The sequence below is a fragment of the Eumetopias jubatus genome, unplaced genomic scaffold (assembly GCF_037043125.1).
Source record: "Eumetopias jubatus isolate StellerSeaLion01/CBP00866 unplaced genomic scaffold, mEumJub1_p1.0 scaffold_8, whole genome shotgun sequence".
NCBI lineage: Eukaryota > Metazoa > Chordata > Mammalia > Carnivora > Otariidae > Eumetopias > Eumetopias jubatus.
Genome location: NW_028274814.1, coordinates 45,112,733 through 45,132,174, shown reverse-complemented (window position 1 = coordinate 45,132,174; position 19,442 = coordinate 45,112,733). Strand labels below are relative to the sequence as shown.

The 19,442-nt window shown below is 41.2% G+C and overlaps 1 protein-coding gene across 1 annotated transcript; it reads right to left on the bottom strand.

The window, feature by feature from the left end:
- Positions 1-3,057: 3,057 nt before the first annotated feature.
- Positions 3,058-16,870, bottom strand: LOC148163688 (uncharacterized). Its single transcript, XM_088025898.1, has 3 exons — positions 15,790-16,870; positions 6,314-6,403; positions 3,058-3,858 (listed from the first exon to the last, which is right to left on the bottom strand). Exons 1-3 carry the CDS (start codon positions 15,896-15,898, stop codon positions 3,725-3,727), a joined length of 333 nt encoding a protein of 110 aa, XP_087882024.1. The 5' UTR covers positions 15,899-16,870; the 3' UTR covers positions 3,058-3,724.
- Between the last annotated feature and the right edge of the window lie 2,572 nt (positions 16,871-19,442).

Below are 19,442 nucleotides of genomic sequence, written 5' to 3'. Positions count from 1 at the left end.
AGTAAAATATTCCAGGCTTTTTAAATGAGCTGGGACTTTTTCCTCTCTATTTTCTGCCGCTTCTATTTTTTGGTATAAAATAGAGATTATTACTTAAGAGCTTGATGAAACTTACCAATAAAACTATCTAGGCCTTTATTGTTAAATTCAATTTCATTTATAATAGCAGCTTTATTTGTATATTTGTATTTTTGTATTTGTAATATTTGAAATATTTGTATATTTCATAAAATTGTGGCTTATATAGCATATTTCTTTCTCACTTAGGAATGATATTTTGCTCCACATACAATCTCAAATTCAATTTTCTTGCTTCTTTTAAGATACTACTTTGTCTGGGGGTACCTGGCTGGCTCAGTGGCTCTTGATCTACATGTTGTGAGTTCAAGCCCTACATGGGGTGTAGACATTACTTAAATAAAACTTCAAAAAAAAAAAAAAGACACTATTTGTCTTACAAGTAATGTTGGTATTGAGAAGTTCAGAGTCAATCTGATTCTTGTTCCTTGGCAGATAATGTGCTCTTTCTTCTGGAAAATTTTCTTTGGTATTTTTTTAAATTTCTCTACAGTTTGTCTGGGTGTGAATGTTTTTCCTTATCTTCAGTGGCAATCTATAAGTGCTTCCAAAATGAGACCTTACATATTCCTTTTATTCTGTGAAATTTCTATTGATAGAGTTCTTCAGTTCTTTCCCCTCCTCTAGTTTTATGTTTCTTACTTCTAGGACTCTGTTAAGTATATGCTGGGGCTTTTCTTCTATCCCCTATATCCTTTAGCATTTTATATTTTCTATGTCCTTATTCATTTCTCGGAAATTTACTGAAATAGATATTTCAACTCAGCAATTTGTTCATCTATATTTACCCCACTATTTATTTCTTTACTCTTTTCTTTTAACTTCTTAGCTTAGCGCTTTTGTACCTGCCTAATAGTAGTCATGGGCATGGTGAGTAGCTTAGATCACAGCCACAGATTTCTGTGTCCATGAAATTAAAACAAGTGATAAAATGAATTGTGGGAAATGCAAGATCAGAACTTGCCTCCTGTCTACACTCTCATCCCCTCCCCTGGCAGCTCTCCTCTGGGGTTGCAGGCATTGATCACCCTCTGCCCAGTCCACTGTTCTCAGGTCAGCGGTCCAATCTAGGTTTCAGTCTGCTCAGGGAATGGTCTCATTCTAATGTGGTTAATTCTTTGGATGCTTATTTCCCTTTTATCTATTATTTCTCCGGAGTTGATTTTGGGAATTGGCAGCCCCTGTTTGTTTTATCATATTGGCAGTAATAGGATCCATGGTATATAAAACAAATTGTCCCATTGAAGAAGAAATATTTTGAGAAGATAATACAAAGATTTGTCATTTTTGAGCCATACGACACAAAATATTGTTAATTAATAAATCAAGTTACGGGCGCCGGAGTGGCTGAGTCATTTAAGCGTCTGGCTGGATTTCTGCTCAGGTCGTGATCTCAAGGTTGTGAGCTGAGCCCCATGACAGGCTCCAAACTGGGCGTGGAGCCTACTTAAGATTCTCCGCCCCAGGCGCCCCCCCCACCACCACCACTGCTGACCCTCCCCAACAGCCGCTCGTACACACTCTCTTAAAAAAGAAAGAGGTCAAATTTAGCAATTATTTACATCTTTCACCAGGCTATCTTCCCTCCTCACCACCCCCCTTAACACTAAATTTCAGCAAATGCTGATTACATAAGCTTTTGACAATAATGTTTTGGGGGAGGAAGAAGCAGCAAAATGTCCTCATTTGGTGAAATGGGACAGAGAATGCGGGAATTCATACTGCCTGGCTAGAGAAGAGTTAATAAACACATGCCTCCCTTGATGAGACTAGTTGAAAAGCAAAGAAGTAGTGTACGGAAACCAGGCCCCTTTAACGTTTCTGGGCTGAAAACAGCGGATCCTCGTTGGGGCTCAATGTACTCATCCAGGGAGTAAATGTTTGACTTAGGAGAAACATTTGACTTTGGAGGTCACATATTCCCTGCACTCCCTGTCTGGACACCCGTCACGAGCAGGGCTTGTTCTATTAACTCGATACTCCCTATACCAGTGTCCTGATTATTACAGCTTCACGTTCCTTTTTGTTTTTCTTATCCCCTTGTTGTATTAATAACATTCACAATAAAGGTAGAGGCAGACTCTGGTTTGAGACCTTCCAACCCTAGAACCTCTGGTTCCCAGGCCCTCTCCTTTCTCCTCCTTCGGTGTCTGGAGTAATCTTTTCATTCACGCCTCAGGGTTTGCTGGCCAAACCTGACAAGGTAGAAGATAAGAGGCATAGGGAAGAAAGGAAGAAAACAGATGGAGAATTCAGAGAGGAAGTAGTAGTTAGAAGGATGATAGCTCAAACACATTCAAGAACCATTAGAAATAGTAGGGACAGTATGCAGAGCTAATGATTCAAATCACTTCATTTCTTGTTTTCCAAAGGCCTAGAGAACTTGGGCATGTTATATGTAAATGGTCTATCTGTCTCCAGCAGATGTGTGAGCTCTAATGATTTTCTCAGGAACCTCAGGATATGAGTTAAGTCTGACCATACTCGATAGATCACATGTGATCCTGTTGACTTTAACAGAGCGGGTCAGAAATAAAGGACTTCATTCTTTTCCCCTTTGAGGAAGAGACACACATTCAGATGGAATTTGGGGATGAAAGTAGGCACTTTTTCCTTGTAAGGGTTTATCATTTGACTTTTCCAGTACACCAAGCTTGACTCCAAGGGATTACTTCATTTCTTCAAAACAAGTAATTCAGAGATACTGGTCTAGAGAGTATACTATATATAACAACTATTTTCCAAGATATCATGCACCTGTTCTCACTTCCCCAGGCTATTGAAAAAGATATTGGGGATGCCAGAAGCTAGATTAGGGTCAGGTTTAGTGATGGCTGGGGATTAGGAGTTGGGTCATTCTTATTCCTTCAGCATGTTACAGTCATGGTGAATGTGGATAGTCTTCCCAATTCATATCCTAGAAGATACCCGACCTGTGGGGTAACTTGAACCAATTTACATTTTCAAAGATAACTGTACTTGAGGACACAAGAAATGATATCTATTTTAATTAAACATGTGTGTGCTATACCCAGTAACTCACCCATGAAAAGGCATATTGGGTGTGGAAGCAAGTTGAGGTTTTAAGTATCTTCACAGCCAAAGTCACAAAGTTAACATAAAAACATTGTGATTCCAAGTGACTTTTGTACTTTACTATTCCAGTTATGCCTCTGAGAAGTTTTTAGATTTACTTATTTTTACTAAGAAATTTCTGAAACACCCACATGAAATCAAATTCCAGAGTCCATGGGGGAGGGGCTGAAATTATGTAAGAAAAGATGATGTAATTAGGACGGAACATTTCTGGAATAGTCACATGTTTTTACTGTGATGTCATCTTGAGGAAAGAAACCTCAGATCTGGAGCTGGATTCAGCATCTCCCTCAGTCTGACCATAGATCAGTCACCTAGGATTTCACACAGGCGAAGAAAATGTATTTGGATTAACGCAGCTTGGGTATGAATTCTATAAAACCAGTTTGTGTTAAAGTCTCTAGATATTCACAAAGATTTCTTGATAACACAGAACTGGTCTAAAAGGACAATTTATGTAGAAATGGAACACAAGTCGGCACTATCCTATCTGGATAGAGGCAGTGATATTTTCTGGACCTCTAGTCTTGACCAAAATGTAACAGGAGTTTCAATACAGGCATATTTGATCTTCAAACGACATCCCAGAGGTGCTAAGCTCAGCATCCTCACATTGAAGCTCATCTTCATTCAGGAGTTTCTCCTCTCCCGGACATTCACCCCATGAAGATTGTGAAAACCAACCTGCAAGAGCAAATTTAGGGCCTGGTTATAATTATTATAACTCGGAGACTAAACAGAGCCCCCTAGAGGCATCAGAATCATGAGCAAGAGGAAAACAGCATCCCTGGGGACCCAGACTGAGATAATTTCTGCACAACATAAAACACATCGGGGAAATCATCAGATACTAACTGTTGATTTCAGATCATTGTCTAGGAAATATCTGTAATAGAGACTAAAGAACTCTGTGAAGGGCCAGTCATATAAACTCAGTCGATATTAACAGCAGAGACAGGAAACTGAAGAAAGGAATGGTAAGTATCCTGCTTTTCCCCATTAGATTGGGCGGAATCACAGGAATTTGTTTTGACATTTTAACTACAATTCTCACTTTGTCACATTTTGCATTACCCCAAAAAATCTTTTGGTAATCAATGTGATCGTTGTGATTGGGAAAACAGGATCACAGCATCGAAAGACACATGCGTGGCTGTAACCGCAGGAAAGTCTCTTTCACAGAATCCAATCTAGTCCCATCCTCCCTAAAGATACCAAGAAATAACTGAAATTACTTGGAAAGCTAATTCTGGTTCTAAAAAAGAAATATTCTTTTACTTGTCTATAAGGGACCATTTTTTTACTTGTCTGTGAGGGACTATTCTTTGGGTTACATAATTTATGGGCCCTGGTGCAAAACAAAAGACAGATCCTCTTGTTCAAACACTATCAAGAAGTTCAAAGATGGCAACAGGAAGGCAACAAACCAAGTGTGAGGGCCTTCTTAGTGCGGGGAGCTGGGCAATTGCAGAGATCACATGCCCAGGAAGGTGACCCTGAGCACCTTGATGGACCCTGGTCCATCTCATCCATTCCACATAAATAAGTCTCAGGAAGAATTTCAGGCTCAGAAAACCCTTCATTTTTGTAATTGTATTCTAGACCATCTGTCTCTTGTCCTCTAATATTAAGCAGGCTACAGCCTCTGGTGGAGCATATATGTGGAGCAGACCTACCCCCAGGAATCAGGATAGGGTCATTCTGTATCTAACAGTGACTTCTTACGTGACTTTGAGAAGGTCACATCTTATCTACTTTCAGTTACTTTATTTATGTAGTAACATTTGACTATACAATTCCTATGATCCTTTCAAGTACCAATAATCCAGAGTCTAAAATTAAAAGCATTCTGGATAATTGGTGGGTATATCCGCTTAAAAATCTGGCAGCATTATTCACACAGAACACCAAAATGTACACCAAATCCCACTATATTTCAGTAAAATGATACTTCTCAGTTGTCTCTCACCCTGAAGTTTTACAATGTTTTGTTGAACCAGATATCTTGGTTTGGGAAATACAGTCACTTACCTATATATGAAATATGCCTGAAACTATCAGAGCTGCTATGTACACATAACTCTCTAGGATCATGAGGCAGTTACTGAGGTGTTGGGGAAAAAGCAGTTTAAATCAGCTGGAGAGACGGTCATTCAGTTTCTCAGAGAATGGTCTCCAGGAAACCAGATTTTCCCTCTCAAAGGACTGAGGTTGCAATCTCCCAAAGCTCTATTCTCCCTTCAGTGTTTCTGCCAAACAGATCTTCCTACCCTCACCCCAATCCCAAGACCAGATTGGCCTGCCTTGCCTACACCATGTCCAAAACTAACTTTGTCTTCACACTCTTTGGCACACAGTGGCAGCTTGGCCACAGAATTATCTGCCAGGTAAGAAACTTTCCAAGGATAAACATGAAAAGATTAATTTGCACATGTGAAAACTAAATAAGAGTTCAGAACAGAACCTCAGGCTTGAAATAATTTCTCTCCAGACAGAAGACTTAGTGTTCACTGGGGATCAGAGAGATCTGCCCGATAGCCTCAGAATGTGGAGACAGGTATGGTTCTGAGGAGGGATGCAGGAATGCCATGTGTAGATGCTGCACCCACAGATGCTGTGAATCACCCCAGATGGTGGCTTATGGCCAGAACATGGTAGAGAGGGCAGGGACATCCACCTGACTCCAGCTGTTTCTCCTCTTTAGTTTCATGGTCATCTATATCCTCACATGTAGCCTCACATAGATAATATTTACAAGCAGGCAAGATTGATACAAAGGTTCTGAGTCAGAAACTCACACCCTAAAACACCTTAATACAGAACGATCTTTGAAGTCTCTGAGGCTGCTTTCAGCTCATCGGAGCCCCTTCCTTGTTCATGCTCTATGAGCATATCCTTGTGCAGTCCTAACCTGTGTCTCTATCCCTGGTTCTGAACTTGCTGCTGTCATATATGATACCCATAATTCCTTGGCCCTCCTAGTCCAAGGTCATCAAAGCTTAGAGTCCAGAGCAGTACATGTATCATTTTCCAGAAAAATGTAATAAGAACAAGAGGCAGCTTCAGTATCCCACATCACAATGGGTCCCTTCTTGTCCACTGCCACAACTCTTATCCTCATCTCCTTTTTAAAGCTTACCTTGGCCCTTCATTTTCTTTCTGCATTGCTGAATCACCAGGAAAACGATAAAAAGGAAGATGCAGGGTCCAAAGATGAAACTGAGGATACCTGTCACAAAGAAGATTCCAGGGCCAGGATTTGAGCCTAAATTGGACTCTGAAAAAAACATATCCTCGGGATGGGAAAGGACATGGGGAAATCCTGCCCCTACTGTCACTTATTGGGTTTTCAGGATAGTGAAGTCATAGCTGGGGCACAATGGAACATTGTGAGAGCCTGGAAGGTACTAACTCAGCCTCTGCCCTTCAGGGGCTCAACCCCATCCAGTATTAACTCGAGAAGTTACATGAGGGAATGCTAAGGAATATAAAGAAGCTTCATAAGTTACCACAGAATCATAGGTTCAGAAGGACTATATCCAACCCCTGTTTCAGGGATAGGGCTCACCCACATCAGAGCAGGGAGCAAGAAACCTCAGAGCACTCTTGTGTAGGATAAGAATATTCCCAAAGCAAATAAGACCCACATGCATAACAAATAGTTTGTTTTCCCAAATTTTCTGTCCTAAGTCAACCGAAGGAAGGGGAAAATTTCCCAAAAGGGACTACTGACCCTTTTCTGAAGGGTTAAAGTTCCTCAGGGCACATCCAATCTTGTCTAAAATGCGTGCACCAAAGAGAATCTTAGAATAGCTCTCCTGTCACATGGGACAAAAAGAAGGGAACACTATACCCAAGTGAATATGAGGCAGATTTCCCCTATTTTCTGGACAGTAAAGAAAAAGCTTAAGGTTGTCCAGTTATCACCAGGACAACCACCCTCATTCCTTACCCTGTTCCTGGGATGCCCTGGGTTCCCCTCTTCCAAAAGTACCTAAAGAAATCCATCAATTTAGACGCAGAGCCTCACCTGGTATAACAACTCTTATAGTTCCACTGAAGCACTTTCTGAAAGAACATTTTTACATTCCTACCATGTTTCCTAAGGCTGACATAATAAATTGCCACAAGCTGAGTAACAACAGAAACTTATTTTCTCACAGTTCTGGAGACTAGAAGTCCAAAATCAAGGTGTCAGTAGGGCTACACTCTCTAAGGAGGTATGAGGGGAGGATCCTGCTTTGCCTAGTTTCTGGTGGTTTTTGGCAATTTTTGGCATTCTTTGGCTTGTACATTCATCACTCCAATCTCAGCCTCCTTTTTCACATGGCATTTTCCTTGTGTACCTCTGATCTTTACACAGGGCTGTGTCTAAATGTCCCTTTTCTCATAAGGGCACCAGTCACTGGATTACAGCCAAACTAATCCAACATGACCTCATCTTAACTTGATTATATCTACAAAGACGTTATTTCTAAATGAAGTCACGTTCTGAAGTTCTGGACATGAATTTTGGGAGAATACTATTCAACTTACTATATAGCTCATCCCTAAAATTGTCAAAACTAATCTCCTTTACAGAGTTTCAGTCTACAGCCCAGGACTTTTCACTCATCAGACAACCTCACTCCAGGATTCTCTTTGCCCTTACGGTTTGTCTTACCGTGACTGCAAGCAGTGGCTTGTGGGGAGGACTGGCTACCCCTGCACTGCACCTCAACCCGCCAGACGTTTCCATTCCCCAGACCAAACACAGCCTCCCCAAATAGCCAGAGGAGATATACACACACCATGATTGAAAGTACAGAGAAGAGAAACCACATCTTCAGGAATCCACTGCTTTGTATGAACACATCCTGGACAGCATCATGAGTTGTATAATAAAAAACTGTTCAATCCTTTTTTGGATTCCCAATAGAATCTATACCAGGAGCCTGTGATCTGCAGTGACCCACATCTCAGGGTATCAATATTACTTTATAGCTTACAGAAATGCACACATTAGTAAACCCTGAGCCAAGTCTTCCAATGCTTCATACCTGGTACCAAAATAAGGACCAGTAACTAACACTTTAGTCACCATGGGGGGGGGGGGGGGGAGCAAGATGGCGGAGGAGCAGGAGACCTGGATTTCGTCTGGTCTCAGGAATTCAGCTGAATAGGGATCAAACCATTCTGAACACCTACGAACTCAACAGGAGACCGAAGAAGAGAGTAGCAACAACTCTCTGAACAGAGAAGCGACCACTTACTGGAAGGTAGGACGTGTGGAGAAGTGAATCCGAGGCGATATTGGGGAGGATAGATGGCGGGGGAGGGGTCCTCAGTGCACCCCCAGAGAAAGGCAGTCAGTCACTCCCGTCTCCCCCGTCTTTGGCCGCTTCTGGCAAGTGATAGAGCCATGGAGCACAAAATCGGAACTCTGAGAAGTCGGTTCCACGGAGGGACGTCACTTCAGTGGCTAAGCGGGGGGTGGAACCCTCGTGGGACAGTGTGGTCTCGGGACCCTCGGGGTCACAGAAAGACCGGGGGTGCCTGAGTGCGGCAGAGCTCCCAGGTATCAGAGCGGGGAAGCCGGCTGCAGAGACGGAGCTGAGGCGCGGGCTCTCAGCTCGGGGTTGCCATAAACCATAAAAGAACATTAGTATAATTGGGATCCCCTTTTCCTCCAGCAGGGACCCAACAAGCGGCAGATCTGGGGAGACTCCCCTCCCTCCCCCGGGAGGAGAGGCGCGGGAGCACACCGCAGGGATCTGCTGGGTTTGGAGACTCCACACGGGGACGGGTGCCAGAGATAGAAACGCTCGGTCACAGGCCGAGTGAGCACGCAGTGCGGCCGGAGACCGGGGAGACGGGAGTGACTGACTGCCTTTCTCTGGGGGCGCACTGAGGAGCGGGGCCCCTAGTTCTCGGCTCCTCCTGGGCGGAGATTGGGAGGCCACCATTTTCACCCTGGTCCTCCAAAGCTGTACCGAGAGCTTGCAGGGAACAAAATCTCCCGAGAGCAAACCCGAGCAGCTTGCTTAGCCCGGACCAACAAGGGCGGGGCAATTCAGCCTCCGGCAAAGACATCTGGGAACCTCGGCAACAGGCCCCTCCCCCAGAAGATCAGCACGAACAGCCAGCAAGCCAAGACCAAATTTACCGATCAAGGAGAACGGGAGAACGCCAGCGCTTGGGGAATACTGCACATAGAATTCATGGCTTTTTTACCATGATTCATTAGTCTTTCAAAGTTAATTTTTTTAACTTTTTTTTAAATTTTTCTTTTTCCCTTTTCCAACCAATATCGTATCAATCCCTTTAAAAAAATTTTTTTTATTTTTCATTTTTAGAGTCATATTCTATCCCTTTATAGTAGTTACCTTTATTTTTGGCATATATATATATATATATATAAGTTGTTCTCTCTTTAAAATTTTGAGATACAGTTTCTTCTAACATATCAAAATATACTCTAAATCTCTAGTGTATGGCTTTTTTCCAGTCTCCTGCCTGATCACATTCTCTCCCCTTTTTTTTTCTTTCTTTCTTTCCTTTTTTTTAATCCTCTTCTTTATTTTTTCAAACACCTTCTGATCAATTCCTTTTTTAAAATTTTTTATAATTTTCATTTTTACAGTCATATTCCATCCCTTCATCGTATCAACCCTTATTTTGTACATATGTAAGTCTTTCTTTCTTTAAAATTTTAGGAGGCACTTTCTTCTAACAGACCAAAATATACCCAAAATCTAGTGTGTGGCACTGATCTATGCACCAGCCTGATCATGTTTGATCATATTCTGTTTTTTTTGTTTTGTTCTGTTTTTGTTTGTTTTTAACTTTTTCTTTTTTTTCTCTTTTTTCTTTCTTTCCCTTTCTTTTCCCCTGGTTTCAGGTCTTTTCTGATTTGTTTAGACTATATTTTCTGGGGACGCTGTTAACCTCTTAGCATTTTGCTCTCTCATTCATCTATTCTCCTCTGGACAAAATGACAAGACGAAAAAAATCACTTCAACAAAAAGAAAAAGAGGTAGGTGCGATGTCGGACCTAGAGTTCAGAATCATGACTTTAAAGATACTAGCTGGGCTTGAAAAAAGCGTGCAAGTTATTAGAGAAACCCTTTCTGGAGAAATAAAAGAATTAAAATCTAACCAAGTTGAAATCAAAAAGTCTATTGATGAGGTGCAATAAAAAATGGGGGCACTAACTGCTAGGATAAATGAGGCAGAAGAGAGAATGAACGATATAGAAGACCAAATGATGGAAAATAAAGAAGCTGAGAAAAAGAGAGATAAACAACTACTGGATCATGAGGGCAAGATTCAAGAGATAAGTGATACCATAAGACAAAAGAACATTAGTATAATTGGGATCCCAGAAGGAGAAGAAAGAAAGGGGCAGAAGGTATATTGGGCAAATTATAATAGAGAACTTCCCTAATGTGGGGAAGGAAACAGGCATCAAAATCCAGGAGGCACAGAGAACCCCTCTCAAAATCAATAAAAATAGGTCAACACCCCGGCATCTAATAGTAAAACTTACGAGTCTCAGAGACAAAGAGAAAACCCTGAAAGCAGCTCGGGAGACAGGATATGTAACCTATAATGGTAGAAACATTAGACTGGCAACAGACCTATCCACAGAGACCTTAGGCCAGAAAGGACTGGCATGATATATTCAGAGCACTGAATGAGAAAAATATGCAGCCAAGAATACTATATCCAGCTAGGCTGCCATCAAAAATAGGAGAGATAAAAAGCTTCCAGGACAAACAAAAACTAAAGGAATTTGCAAACACGAAACCAGCCCTACAAGAAATATTGAAAGGGGTCCTCTAAGCAAAGAGAGAGCCTAAAAGCAGCATAGCCCAGAAAGGAACACAGACAATACACAGTAACAGTCACCTTACAGGCAATACAATGGCACTAAATTCATATCTTTCAATAGTTACCCTGAACGTAAATGGGCTCAATGCCCCAATCAAAAGACCCAGGCTATCAGATTGGATTAAAAAACAAGACCCATCGATATGCTGTCTGCAAGAGACTCCTTTTAGAACCAAAGACACCGCCAGATTGAAAGTGAGGGGGTGGAAAACCATTTACCATGCTAATGGACACCATAAGAAAGCTGGGGTGGCAATCCTTATATCAGACAAATTAGATTTTAAAACAAAGACTGTAATAAGAGATGAGGAAGGACACGATATCCTACTTAAAGGGTCTAGCTAACAAGAAGTTCTAACAATTGTAAGTATCTATGCCCCTAACGTGGGAGCAGCCAATTATATAAGGCAATTAATAACAAAAGCAAAGAAACACATTGACAACAATACAATAATAATGCGGGACTTTAACACCCCCCTGACTGAAATGGACAGATCATGTAAGCAAAAGATCAACAAGGAAATAAAGACTTTAAATGACACACTGGACCAAGTGGACTTCACAGACATATTCAGAACATTCCATCCCAAAGCAACGGAATACACATTCTTCTCTAGTGCCCATGGAACATTCTCCAGAATAGATCACATCCTAGGTCACAAATCAGGTCTCAACTGGTACCAAAAGATTGGGATCATTCCCTGCATATTTTCAGACCACAATACTTTGAAACTAGAACTCAATCACAAGAGGAAAGTCGGAAAGAACTCAAATACATGGAGGCTAAAGAGCATCCTACTAAAGAATGAATGGGTCGACCAGGAAATTAAAGAAGAATTTAAAAAATTCATGGAAACAAATGAAAATGAAAACACAACTGTGCAAAATCTTTGGGCTACAGCAAAGGCAGTCCTGAGAGGAAAGTATATAGCACTACAAGCCTTTCTCAAGAAACAAGAAAGGTCTCAAATACACAACCTAACCCTACACCTAAAGGAGCTAGAGAAAAAACAGCAAATAAAGCCTAAACCCCGCAGGAGAAGAGAAATAATAAAGATCAGAGCAGAAATCAATGAAATAGAAACCAAAAGAACAGAACAAATCAACGAAACTAGGAGCTGGTTCTTTGAAAGAATTAACAAGATTGATAAGCCCCTGGCCAGACTCATCAAAAAGAAAAGAGAAATGACCCAAATCAACAAAATCATGAATGAAAGAGGAGAGACCACAACCAACACCAAAGACATACAAACAATTATAAGAACATATTATGAACAACTCTATGCCAGCAAATTAGATAACCTGGAAGAAATGGATGCATTCCTAGAGATGTATCAACTACCAAAACTGAACCAGGAAGAAATAGAAAACCTGAACAGACCTATAACCACTAAGGAAATGGAAGCAGTCATCAAAAATCTCCCAACAAACAAGAGCCCAGGGCCAGATGGCTGCCCAGGGGAATTCTACCAGACATTTCAAGAAGAATTAATACCTATTCTCCTGAAACTGTTCCAAAAAAATACAAATGGAAGGAAAACTTCCAAACTCATTTTTATGAGGCCAGCATTACCTTGATCCCCAAACCAGACAAAGACCCCATCAAAAAGGAGAATTACAGACCAATATCCTTGATGAACATGGATGCAAAAATTCTCACCAAAATACTAGCCAATTGGATCCAACAGTACATTAAAAGGATTATTCACCACGACCAAGTGGGATTTATCCCTGGGCTGCAGGCTGGTTCAACATCCACAAATCAATCAACGTGATACAATACATTAACAAAAGAAAGAACAAGAACCATACGATCCTCTCAATAGATGCAGAAAAAACATTTGACAAATAACAGCATCCTTTCTGGATCAAAACTCTTCAGAGTATAGGGATAGAGGGTACATACCTCAACATCATAAAAGCCATTCATGAAAAACCTACAGCGAATATCATTCTCAATGGGGACAAACTGAGAGCTTTCCCCCTAAGGTCAGGAACGGGGCAGGGATATCCACTATCACCACTGCTATTCATCATAGTATTAGAAGTCCTAGCCACAGCAATCAGACAACAAAAAGAAACCAAAGGCATCCAAATTGGCAAAGAAGAAGCCAAACTCTCACTGTTTGCAGATGATATGATACTTTATGTGGAAAGCCCGGAAGACTCCACCCCAAAACTGCTAGAACTCATACAGGCACTCAGTAAAGTGACAGGATATAAAATCAATGCACAGAAATCAGTGGCATTCCTATACACCAACAACAAGACAGAAGAGAGAGAAATTAAGGAGTCGATCCCATTTACAATTGCACCTAAAACCATAAGATACCCAGGAATAAATCTAACCAAAGAGGCAAAGAATCTGTACTCAGAAAACTATAAAATACTCATGAAAGAAATTGAGGAAGACACAAAGAAATGGAAAAACGTTCCATGCTCATGGATTGGAAGAACAAATACTGTGAAGATGTCAATGCTACCTAGAGCAATCTACACATTCAATGCAATCCCCATCAAAATACCACCCACTTTTTTCAAAGAAATGGAACAAATAATCCTAAAACTTGTATGGAACCAGAAAAGACCCCGAATTGCCAGAGGAATGATGAAAAAGAAAAGCAAACCTGGCGGGATCACAATTCCGGACTTCCAGCTCTATTACAAAGCTGTCATCATCAAGTCAGTATGGTACTGGCACAAAAACAGACACATAGATCAATGGAACAGAATAGAGAGCCCAGAAATGGACCCTCAACTCTATGGTCAACTAATCTTTGACAAAGCAGGAAAGAATGTCCAATGGCAAAAAGACAGTCTCTTCAACAAATGGTGGTGGGAAAATTGGACAGGCACATGCAGAAGAATGAAACTGGGCCATTTTCTTACACCACACACAAAAATAGACTCCAAATGGTTGAAAGACCTAAACGCGAGACAAGAGTCCATCAAAATCCTAAAGGAGAACACAGGCAGCAACCTCTTTGACCTCAGCCACAGCAACTTCTTCCTAGAAACATCACCAAAGGCAAGGGAAGCAAGGGCAAAAATGAACTTTTGGGATTTCATCAAGATAAAAAGCTTTTGCACAGCAAAAGAAACAGTCAACAAAACCAAAAGGCAACGGACAGAATGGGAGAGGATATTTTCAAATGACTTATCAGATAAAGGGCGAGTATCCAAAATCTATAAAGAACTTATCAAACTCAACACCCAAAGAACAAATAATCCAATCAAGAAATGGGCAGAAGACATGAACAGACATTTTTCCAAAGAAGACATCCAAACGGCCAACAGGCACATGAGAAAGTGCTCAACATCGCTCAGCATCAGGGAAATCCAAATCAAAACCTCAATGAGATACCACCTCACACCAGTCAGAATGGCTAAAATTAACAAGTCAGGAAAGGACAGATGTTGGTGGGGATGTGGAGAAACATCTACACTGTTGGTGGGAATGCAAGCTGGTGCAACCACTCTGGAAAACAGTATGGAGGTTCCTCAAACAGTTGAAAATAGAGCTACCATACGATCCAGCAATTGCACTACTGGGTATTTACCACAAAGATACAAACGTAGGGATTCAAAGGGGTACGTGCACCCCAATGTTTATAGCAGCAATGTCCACAATAGCCAAACTGTGGAAAGAGCCAAGATGTCCATCGACAGATGAATGGATAAAGAAGTGGTATATATATATATATATATATATATATATATATATATATATATACACACACACACACACATACACACACACACACACACATACACACACACAATGGAATATTATGCAGCCATCAAAAGGAATGAGATCTTGCCATTTGCAATGACATGGATGGAACTGGAGGGTGTTATGCTGAGTGAAATAAGTCAATCAGAGAAAGTCATGTATCATATGACCTCACTGATATGAGGAATTCTTAATCTCAGGAAACAAACTGAGGGTTGCTGGAGTGGTGGGGGGTGGGAGGGATGGGGTGGCTGGGTGATAGACATTGGGGAGGGTATGTGCTATGGTGAGGGCTGTGAATTGTGCAAGACTGTTGAATCACAGATGTGTACCTCTGAAACAAATAATGCAACATATGTTAAGAAAAAAGAAAAAGAAGAAGATAGCAGGAGGGGAAGAATGAAGGGGAGTAAGTCGGAGGGGGAGACGAACCATGAGAGACGATGGACTCTGAAAAACAAACTGAGGGTTCTAGAGGGGAGGAGGGTAGGGGGATGGGTTAGCATGGTGATGGGTATTAAAGAGGGCACGTTCTGCGTGGAGCACTGGGTGTTATGCACAAACAATGAGTCATGGAACACTACATCAAAAACTAATGATGTAATGTATGGTGATTTACATAACAATAAAATTTAAAATAAATAAATAAATATATTCTTAAAAAACTAATGATGTAATATATGTTGATTAACATAACAATAAAAAACTTAAAGAAAAAAAGTGTATCTTGACAAACCAACCCACTTTGAAATAAATCTAATTCATTCACTTATTAATTATCTTTAGGGAGTATAATTGAGACACCATTTGCTAAGTGAACTTGATAGAGACTGGCAGTTGCCTAATGTAAATCCATTTTCCCTGTTCACCTTAAAAACAGACTCTATCTATGAGATGGCATGAATGGACCTGACTAAAGGACTACATTTTCCAATTGCTTACAATGAAATGTAGTCATGTGACTAAGTTCTGGGCCAATGAGGTTATAGCCAAGACTATCAGTGACCTACCTGCGTTCACCTGAACTCTGAAGTGAGCTCCAACAGCCACGGGTTTGCCTCTCTGGGTCTGGAACATCTTTTCCCAGCACTGTGGAGAGCCACTGCCTGCATATGGCATACCAGAAGTGCAAACTGATGCAGTCAAGGATAGTTCTCAACCAATGATTCCCAGAATTGGCATACAAACACTTCAGCTTCCTCACCCTTTGGGTGAGAAAACTTAAAGTCATGTATTTTATACAATTGCCCAGAAATGATTTGCCAATTGTGCTCCTGTTGTCCACTTTGATGGCTGGTGTAACAAATTATCTTTTAACTAAAAAAAAAAAAATTATTTTGTGTAAAGAATTGTGTAGTTTTACTATACAAATTTTATTTTGTGTAAAGAACAACCTTATTGTGTCTGAATTTATTTTACTGTGTGTAATGATGTTGTATCAATTGCATCAAATAGGAATTACACTGTAGATATGTGATGTATGAATTTATGAACTAATTAATTATTTCTTAATATGCAATATTTATTACCACAAACCATTACCATTAATTTATATTTCCTTTGCTGGATATCAATTTGTATTTCCTTTATTAGCTTACTTATTAGCAAGAATTTAAAGGAATTATGTTTTACTGGATTTTATTCACCCATTCATTCAATAAATATTTATCAAGCCCCTATACATAGTATTTATAAAAAGTTCTCAATGCACACTTGTTGAATGAATGCATACAACGTGGCAGGCATGTCCTAATAGCAGAAACACAGAGGTGAATAAGACATGCAAGGTATTTCCTTTTGTGGAGCTTGTGTGTGTGTGTGTGTGTGTGTGCACATGCACACGTCTGTGTTTTATTTATTGTGGAATGTGGAAAGTGATAAACCAGTAAATGGATAAAATAATTTCAGGTGGTGATAACGGCTATGATTTAGTGAGTGTCTCGGTAACTCAGCCCGTTAGATTAATTACAAAGCCAGGTATTTTCACTTGTCACTTGGACCGAGACAAGCACTTTAGATAATCTTGTTTGGGGCAAGACCACCCCCAGCTGTCCCTGATCTAGCACTTCCCCCTTGTCTGCTTCTGCAGGAGTGAGACCCAAGAGCTGTCCAACTGCTGCCCCCTGCACAGGTATATCAGCTCCTTCTGCCTCCCCTGTTGGCTCCGAAGAGCTCCTTCCTTCCCAGCAGGGGCAGGAACAGAAGGTGCGGCTGCCTTTTCAGACAAAGAGAAGCTCCGACTGAGGGGAGGAGACACGGTGTGCTCAGGGCGAGTGGAGCATCTGGCTGGATGAGGTGCAGTGCAGGGGCAGGGAAGCCTCCCTGTGGGCTTGTAGTATAGATCTCTGAGAGCAGAGCAAATGCAAGCAGGAGACAATGCTGGAATGAAGTGCACTAGTGAATGGAAGGACCAGGGTATTGGACTAGGATCCAAGGACACGTGAGCTTGTCTCCAGAAGTACTTCCCGGACTAACTTCGTATTGTGCTCTGGCTCCAGGAGAGGCCTGATCTGCTGGGATCTGGGAGAGAACAATATGCCATTGATATAAGTGCAACCCTATGGCTTTTCTAGGCCAATTCAACACAGTGATCCCATTCTCCTTCTCTTCTCTCCAGGTGAGAGGACAATAGTCTCCCCTTTCATGGACGTAAGTGGTTCTTCTACTCTGAGCCAAATGATAGAGGAGACACCCTTATTTTCAGGGACCTACACTATGGAATCTACATATTTCTGGAAAAATTAACCATGTCAGTATAAGAAAGGCCTAATGATCAGGTGTTCATAGTCCTATTAAGTTGTGGCAGCTGTAATGCTCCAAAGATTTACCAGCTTTCATTTTCTAAGAATCCCTTAGAACCGGATTCACAAGGGAGTTGACACAGCTCAGGGCAGGACCTAGGTCGATCACATCTTGAGATTCAGACAGACCCATTGTATCTGAATGGTGACTTCATGGTCTTGAGGACTCGGGAGATGACTGGGATAAGGGGGGATTCTCCTGGGCTTACGTCCTCTCTAAAATCTCATGGCCCTCTTTTCTCCTCAGGCACCAGCAATTCAGGCTAAGCTCCTATCCCTGGCATCTTCTCCCTACCTGGGATCCTCTCTGTCTCATCCTGGGGGACCTTCTTTCCCTGGTCCATAGCATCCCGGTGATTCAACTACACAGATGGAGAGCAGAGCACCAAGGTGGGCCTTAAGAATGCTAAATGATCTGTAAAGTAGTGGGAAGATTACTAAGCCAGTTGTGATATCAAGAAAAGTGCACAAGTATTGGTCTCCAACCTCATTATCTAACAAAGCTCCACCTTCTCTACAATAGACTTCAAGGCTTGGAAGAATTGAATCCCTGGTCCTGGGCTGAATATAAAATCTCTCAAATATAATGACTTCTTAAGTGAACATTTAGTGGAAACTGAAAAATCAGTGGAAGTTGAAAACTCGTAGTAACCAGCTTTCTATTTTGGTTTTGTTGACACCATGCATCAGAAGTAAAATATAATAATCTTGGTGGGTATACTTTATTCCATCATTGACGTCATTACTTCCCTATGGCAAATGGCCATGTATATTGCACTGAGAGAAACCTTGATTATTTCCCAATCCCCATGCCTGCCAAAAATTATGACAATTGCAAAAGTGATTATAGGTTGGAACCAGAGCCATCAATTAAGTACTAATAGATTGGGCTTGGCTCATGACCAGGTCACTACTCTCCAGTTCTTCTATCATTAGTTCAGTAACCCCTCCACACGTTCACTATATGATGGGATGTTTTGGAGACATAATCTTTCCTTGGCTACTGCTACAGGATAGCTCTCTCTATCTTGAAGAATCACATTTGCATTGTAAATAGTAACCAGATCAAAGGAATCTTGGAGCAATATGTTTTCAGAGAAGAAGCCCAGTGGTCTCAAATTCTTCCTCTAATAGTTCAATCATGTCACCACTCCATCCACATCTATAAAACCCATGTAGCCAATAGTTCCTGATTTATCTCTCTATATTCCTTCTGGATCTCCTCTGCCTGGGTCTCTTCTCTGTCTTCTTGTCCCACTTGGATGCAGGTCTGTTGGTCAGTGCCAATTTGTCCTTTATCAACTTGCAGTAAAGAAAGACAGCAGTTGATATAATTCACTTAGAAGGCTTTATAATTGGACAGACAAGAAATGACAATGTCCTGAAGAAATAAGAAGTGATGGAGAGGAAAGACGGAATTTGAAAGGAAATGATAACTGACTAGATATGAGAGAAGAGTGAGAAGGAATCTGTATGGGCTTGAGTAATAAATGGGAAAAGTAACCTAGGGAATAGGAAGAGATAGTAATGGAGAATTGGATTTTCAAAAATTTTTTTCGAGAGAGTGAGCAAGTGCTTGAGTGTGGGGGAGGGGGTAGAGGGAGAGGAGAGAGAATCCTTTAAGCAGGCTCCACACTCAGCTCAGCGCTGAGCCCAAGGTAAGGCTGGATCTCATAACTGTGGGATCATGACCCCAGCTGAAACCAAGAGTCAGACACTTAACTCACTGAGCCATCCAGGTGCCCCGAATTGGATTTTAATTGATCCATGAAAATTTGGGCAGGCTAGGAAAGCTGTATCCATTCTCTCTCCTAGCCAACCTCCCACCCTCAACTTTGAAATTCCTACCCATGTCTGGTACC

Coding starts and splice junctions, on each gene's coding strand:
- LOC148163688 (XM_088025898.1), bottom strand. CDS start 15,898: ATGCCATATGCAGGCAGTGGCTCTCCACAGTGCTGGGAAAAGATGTTC. Junction 6,404..15,789: donor CAGAGTTCAGGTGAACGCAG/GTAGGTCACTGA, acceptor TCTTTGTGACAG/GTATCCTCAGTTTCATCTTT. Junction 3,859..6,313: donor AAAGAAAATGAAGGGCCAAG/GTAAGCTTTAAA, acceptor TTGCTCTTGCAG/GTTGGTTTTCACAATCTTCA.